The sequence below is a fragment of the Miscanthus floridulus genome, chromosome 1, assembly GCF_019320115.1.
Source record: "Miscanthus floridulus cultivar M001 chromosome 1, ASM1932011v1, whole genome shotgun sequence".
Lineage (NCBI taxonomy): Eukaryota > Viridiplantae > Streptophyta > Magnoliopsida > Poales > Poaceae > Miscanthus > Miscanthus floridulus.
The window spans coordinates 10,415,994-10,423,092 of NC_089580.1; the positions used below are offsets into that span (position 1 = coordinate 10,415,994).

Sequence of the window (7,099 nt, forward strand, 5' to 3'; positions counted from 1 at the left end):
GATTGTTTTGTATGTAGCTGTTGCTCTGAATCGAAGAAAATTCATCGATCCATGTTAATTGTAGTGTTTGATTGGACCATTGCTCATGATTCTTTGTTCATTTGTTAGGAGTTCTTAGAAGGCAGGATGAAGTTCTCAATTGAGGCTAAGGAACAAGCTGGATTTCAATGCAAGGAGGACTGAAATACCATGAGAATTGATTAATACAAGTGTAGTTCGTCAGTTGAAATACCATGAGTGTTGATTAATACATGAGAATTTTGTAGTTTAAAATTCATGGCCATGGCTACATACTTTTTTTTGTCAATTTTTGATAGTTTTGTTGGACTTAGAGAACTGAAATTGGTTGAGAAGAAAAGTTTAAATTTTAAATGGCTATTCTGTCAATTTGAACTGGCTGGGAGCTGGCTGACTGCTGGAAGCAGCTAACCGGCTGGCTGGTTCAGCACCAGCTCCAGGCAGCCCCTTCAAGCCTGCCGAACAGGCTCCCGGCCGGCGGGCATCAGTTGCACGTCCACGTCGTCGGTCAAGCCTGCCGAACAGGCTCCCGGCCGGCGGGCATCAGTTGCACGTCCACGTCGTCGGTGGGTAGGTCCGTCCGCGGAGCAGAAACGTCCGGCCGCGTGCATATCCTGTGGAGTGTGGACGGCTACCTGCCTATCTCTTCGTATTTGGAGCTACTCCACTATATGTAACTCGTGTGATATGTTACATCCACTTCCTCCGGACTGAAAGACGCCAAATTTAGACGACATTAAGCCAAGCCGTACGTGATACGTCAAAAAGATTTTACTCTAAAGTTTTTCTGTCACATATACTTAATCAGGAAATAGCAGAAATCTATGTATTATATGATATATATATATATATATATATATATATATATATCAATATTATTCGACCGCAACAATTCTACTCGTATAATCTTTTGATATCCCGCTTGATTATTGTTTAGGCCTACTTTGGCAACAGGGGAACCCAGAGGGATCCCTGTGATTTCCCTAGGCCAAAAACCCACGAGCCAATCTACCCCGGGACAATCCGTCGCGCACTTTGGAAGCCCATCCGTGCCGGGCTCGAAGCCCGCTTCCCCTCCTTTTCCGCGCGGAAGGAATCCACTACTCCGGAGGCTGGGAGGGTTTCCCCGACTCGTCGCTCGCTCACGACTCGCGAGGCTGCCCAGGCGCGAGGCCGCCGCCACCCCAGCATCCGGCCGCCGCCACCTCGGCATCCCGTCGCTGCCGCCCCTCCGCCGCCTCGGCATCCCGTCGCTGCCGCCCCTCGGCCTTCTCATCGCTTCGGCTCACGCCAACAGTGAGCACGCCTCAACATCTCTGTGCACGCTAGGGTTTCGGGTCTCATCCTCTCTTCTCTTTCTTGTAGATCCTGGGGCTGCCGCCGCCACCTCAACGCCCCGCTGCGTGAAGCTGATCCAGTGCCGCCGCCGCTCGCCGACCGGACCGCACCGGCTCAATCTCCACTGCTCCGTGACTGCCCCCGCCTGGCCACCTTGCCTCGTCCCAAGATCCAGTGAGTCCTTCCTCCCTCCTCCTTGTCCCTCCCAAGTTTGAGCTTCTGCGACTTGGATGTGTACATTTTACTCATTGGATGTGCTTGTAGTAGCATGATGAAAATATCATGTTTTGTCTGATGGTTAAAGAACTGCCTTAATCAGCAGTGCCTGCGACTTGGATGTGCTCAGCGATGCTGTGCATGCATGGGGTTTATTTAGACTTTTAATACTTGTTTTAATCAGAAGTATTAATGAGTAGGTGCTGATGTAAGTGCTGCCTGGATGATTAGGTGTTGTTGTAGAGTGCTATAAATATGATTAGGTGCTGCTGTAGAATGTTATAGAAAATGATTAGGTACTTCTGACTTTTTTAGACTTTTAATACTTGTTTTCTCTACTTTTAATACTTATTTTCTCAACTTTTTTAGACTTTTAATACTTTGAATCTGCCCTTCTAATACTTGTTTTCTCTACTTTGAGTGCTCTCATTTTCTCTAGTTGATTTGAATTGGTAATATATATGTAATAATATAATTTCATATATGTAACACTAGATGGCTTCTTGGAAAGAGCTTGCTAGGAATTTTTTGTTGGAAGAGGAAGAAGAAGATGAGGAGCTATTCTTTGTTCTTCTCCCTGCTGTAATGCCCTTTCTCGACGAAGAGAAAACACCTGAGCATACCTCTTCTCTTCCTGGTGCTAAAAAGGTTAAAGAGATCCTCGAAGGACACGAGAATTGGTGCAAGGAAGAATTTAGGATGGAGGCTGAAATATTTAGAACTATAGCAAACTTTCTCAGGGCCGAGAACTTGCTGCGTGACACACGTGGTATGAAGATTGAGGAGCAACTTGGTCTTTTTATGTTCATGCTCTCTCATAATGCAAGCACAGAGAGGCTAAAGAAGGAGTTTCAACATAGTGGTGAGACAATGCATAGGAAAATATATGATGTCTTCAATATCATTCCAACATTAACCCAAAAATTCATCAGACTTCCGAATCCAAGCGACACACACATGAAGATTACATGTGACCCTAGATTTATGCCATTCTTTCAGGTCGATTAATACATACAGTACACTTTCCTTAATACCATTCCTAAATACAATCCAAATCTTTAGTAATTTTCTTACCTGCAGAACTGCATCGGTGCTATCGATGGTACGCATGTCCCAATCACAATTGGACAAGACAAGGCCAGTCCCTATAGAAATAGGAAGGGGACACTATCGCAGAATGTTATGTTCGCCTGTGACTTTGACTTGAAGTTCACTTTCATCTCATCTGGTTGGGAAGCATCCGCATCTGATGCAGGAGTGTTGCGGTCAGCTCTTGGCAAGGGATTTACTGTGCCAGCAGGTAAATTCTATCTTGTAGACGGTGGATATGCAAACACACCATCATTCCTTGCTCCCTACCGAGGAGTTAAGTATCATCTCAGTGAGTTCAGGAGACGTGGCCAGAGGGGAAATGCATATGCCAACTATAAGGAATTGTTCAATCATCGGCATGCGATTCTTCAAAATCACATTGAGAGGGCCTTTGGGGTTCTCAAAAAGCGGTTTCCAATTCTGAAAGTGGGGACACATTACCCAATTGAATCTCAAGTTATGATTCCAGCAGCTGCTGCTGTGTTTCACAACATCATTAGAGGGTTGAATGGGAGTGAAGAGTGGCTAGACATCCTACCTGATAATATCAACCCATCAAATTATGTCGACATGCCAGAGGGAGACACTAACTACCCAAGTGAGATGGAATAAAACCATGGAAATACCCTACGAGACCAGATAGCCCATCAGATGTGGGCTGCCTACAATGTGTAGGATAGTAGTGTTTGGAATGTAATTTATGAGTTATGAGTTATGTATTTCTGTAATACATTATGTGATGCAACATTCTGTAATAAATTCTCCAATACATTCTATAATATGTTATGAGTTATGTATTTCTGTGTGATGCAATATTATGTAATAAATTCTCCAATACATTCTATAATATTTTATGAGTTATGTATTTCTGTAATTATTTCTTGCAGCAATGTCGAAGGCAAGGGCTACATGGAACTCTAGATATGAGAAAGGGCTTGTTGACATTATGAGGGACCATGTGAACATCCCCTTGTTTAGGGGTCAGAATGGATGGAGTGGAGAGGGTTGGAGAAGTATCTCAGAGAAGTTTACCCAAATGTATCCTTTAGCACGCTTCACAAAGCAGCAGCTACAAGAGAAGGAAAAGGAGCTAGAGGGCAGCTGGAAGGCGATACATGTAGCGTTAAAGGATAGTGGTGTTGGTTGGAATGACTCATTGGCCATGGTCATTGCGGAACCAGAAAAATGGAAGAAACTGATCAATGTAAGATTTTTTCATTGAACCAAAAAATTGTTGCCATATTCTGGTTGCAAGTACTAACTATGCTGTTGTCTTGGTATTAAATAGGATAATAGAAAAATGGCTAGGTTCCAGAAGAAGCCATTTCTTTTATATGAAGACTGTATGTCATTGTATGCTGGTATGTTATTTAAAACTTCTCTCTAAGGTTATGTAGCCTTATTGTTCTACTTGAGAGTAAAGCACCATCTAACTTGATAGTATGACTGTGCACTGCTTTCAGTTTAAGTTATAGTATGCCTGCACTTGAAGTATGATTGTGCACTATTTTTTTTCATAGGAAGTGTTGCTACAGGAGATCTAAACTTCATATCAACTGAGCACTTGCAGCCTGCTCCTCTTGTTCCTATTGTTGCTCTAGCTGCTCCGGCTGCTCTAGCTGCTCTAGCTGCTCCTGCTGCTCCAGTTGCTCCTGTTGCAGTGTCTGATAGCACAAGTCCAGGTGCTACTTTTGATGGGCTAGACGTCTCAAGTGCACGCAATGAAGCTCAGTCTACACCTTCCAATCAAGATTCTATGCAAGGAGCGAGTAGTGGGAGAAAACGTAAGCAGAGTCACATTGGTGCTGCTATTGATGGTTTTGTGCAGTTTAAGAAGATGCAAACAAGTAAAACAATGGAAGCACTCAATGAAAAGAAGAAACAAGACGAAGCATTTTCAGTCGACAAGTGTCTCGATGAAGTTGATGCAATGGAACTTACTGATGTGGAGAAGGCGTATGCTATGAATATCTTCAAATCTGAGATTGACAGGGAGGTATTCATGAAAATGAAAAACAAAAATGTTCGTTTGATTTGGCTCAAACAGCAAATTAGGTAATGCTTGGCTGCCACTGGATTAGTTTACTTTGGTATGACTTAGCTGCTAATGCTTTTCCTTGTGCTTACTTGCAGTGCTATCTGTGGAGGCAATGTTGGTGGAGGCAATATTGGTAGAGACAATGTTTGAATTGAGAAGATATCAGGTATATTATTTAAATTTGCCCTTCTATCTGGAAATTGATATGGCTCCAATGTGAAAATTGATATGGCTCCAATGTGAAAATTGATACGGTCTGCTCTTGGCTGAATGGGCACTGTGATCTTGTATTGCCATAAATGTGTTGTCCTAGGACTAGTGCCCTCCTACTTCTCTTAATCGAAGGTTGCATGCTTGTTCTGCACTGCTCGGCTTGCATGAAGATGAAGTGAATCTTGTCTTTTCTTGAGATACATTCAGTTTAACCTAATATACTCTACTAGTTCTGTATACATGCCATGTATTTCGAAGAAAAGGCCATGCTACTAGTCTTTTTAGTCTGTCATACATGCCATGAAGAAAGAATTCAAGTGACTGCAGCCAAGCCATAACTAATATACTCTACTAGTTCTGTAACAGGATATCCTGTTTTTTTTTTTACTTTGACATTACCAAGTATAATCTGTATGCTCATCTTTGTTCACCACCTATCAGGTCATGTAGTTTCCACTTTAATTATGTTTGGTGCCGGGAATCATAGCAAGCTCTTGCAGCTGCAGTTTTGCCTTAGTAATGCCAGGTTTCCTTTTTAGTATGAAGTATAGCATTCCTCTTTTTTTCCTATGACAGAAGTCTAGCCATGGTTGGTTACTTGGTTTTCTGAAGCTATCCAGAAAAGTAGTTGAACCAACTATTTTCACCCTGTCTTATTCATATCGATCTGTAGGTCCTTTTCTTATTCATATATATACTATAGTATTGTTATTTTTTTCTGCTTTCTTTTAATTCTAGGAATCACTAGATAAACTTTGTTGGGTGTGCATCGTCTCTGTTTTAATGATAATGCAAGGCTAGGGTCTTAGGAATTGCTTCTAGTTATACGAGATACTTACTTGAGTACATATAACCCGAGTGACTATTGGAACTGCACTGTCTCCACATGTTTTCTGAAACATCAGTAGATGGTGGAATGGTAGTGTGATGATGTAGCTTTATCATTACAGATAGCTGTTGGTGAGATATCTCCTCACAGTTCAAGATCTTCCATGATATGATATATGTGGTTTGCTATTTTTCGGTTAACTTCCATCGACCCACCAAACTTGCAGCTTTAATACAAAGTACTGCTCTGTTTTGTTATTATTGAATGTGTAGCAAGCATGTCACTACACTGTTCTGCTGTGTATTCTTGTAACTCATCATTTCCTTTGTGTTACTTGTAGAGGACTTGGCAGAAGCAACACATGATCAGAGAAAAATAAGTTTGTTCCCTTCTTCATCACAAGCATCTGAGAAAATGTTGAAGCCCATAGCGAGATTTGGCTCCTCCTGATTGTCAATTTTTATATACATGCACCTACTATTTGTCCATTTTGTTATGCTACAGGCATATATGTAATATATATAATATTGGTGTGTATGAACTGGAGGACCATAATCTATTCTTGTGTAGAAGTTTATGGTCAAGAAATTAAATATCCTATTTTATTTTTGATCATATGTCTAGATGTGTGGATAGAGATGACTACTGATATTTCTATGGAAGCCACGTATTAGCTTTGATGGAAGATGATACTAGTACTTGAATAGAACTTCTGTATTAATAGATTAGCTTTGTTTTAGTTCAGTGCAGCAACAGCAGCTCTGCAGTGAACAACCTGTTGCCAAACGGCAACAGGGAAACCCCCCACGACGTGGAAATCACCCCTGGGTAGAGGCGAGAATCAGATTTCAAAAACTTTTTCCCGTCGGGGGTTGCGGTCCCTGGGCTAATCGGCACCTGTTGCCAAAGTAGGCCTTAGGGAAAAAAAGAGGATTGTGGACAACTGGAGTACTGTAGCACATAGAAAAGATACCACATGCTACGGTTCAGTTCCGGCCTCTGCCAGATGGACTGTAGATTATGCAGCTATAGTAGCACATAGAAAAGCTAGCAGTCATCCACATATATAGGGCCTGGTTGTTTAGGCTTTTGGCTCAAAGTTGGCTTTATGACCATTGATTTTTTTCTATTGGTTTTTTAAGAAATTTTAAGCTTCTTATAGCACAGTGAAAGCTAAGAAAAATCTTTAGAACCTGCTTTTTATCTTTTAGGTTATTTCTTCAAAAGCCAGGTATGTATATCTTTTCGAAAGCCAGCTCAATAGCTAACCTGTTTATTTTAGCTTCTGGCTTTTAGTAAACAGATGGAGTAATATCATACTCATGTAGTCACATCATAGAACGATAGAAAGAGAA

At 41.6% G+C, this 7,099-nt stretch overlaps 1 protein-coding gene and 1 pseudogene across 1 annotated transcript; both read left to right on the forward strand.

Annotated features, from left to right (window-relative positions):
* Window positions 1–1,158: 1,158 nt before the first annotated feature.
* On the forward strand, window positions 1,159–3,276 carry LOC136472771 (uncharacterized). The gene is made up of 4 exons (XM_066470480.1): window positions 1,159–1,314; window positions 1,384–1,530; window positions 2,068–2,571; window positions 2,653–3,276. The coding sequence occupies exons 3-4, from the start codon at window positions 2,068–2,070 to the stop codon at window positions 3,274–3,276; spliced, it is 1,128 nt and encodes a 375-aa protein (XP_066326577.1). The 5' UTR covers window positions 1,159–1,314; window positions 1,384–1,530.
* A 5-nt stretch (window positions 3,277–3,281) lies between these two features.
* Window positions 3,282–4,852, forward strand: LOC136452011 (uncharacterized; annotated as a pseudogene).
* Window positions 4,853–7,099: the final 2,247 nt, after the last annotated feature.

Coding starts and splice junctions, on each gene's coding strand:
- LOC136472771 (XM_066470480.1), top strand. CDS start 2,068: ATGGCTTCTTGGAAAGAGCTTGCTAGGAATTTTTTGTTGGAAGAGGAA. Junction 2,572..2,652: donor GATTTATGCCATTCTTTCAG/GTCGATTAATAC, acceptor TCTTACCTGCAG/AACTGCATCGGTGCTATCGA.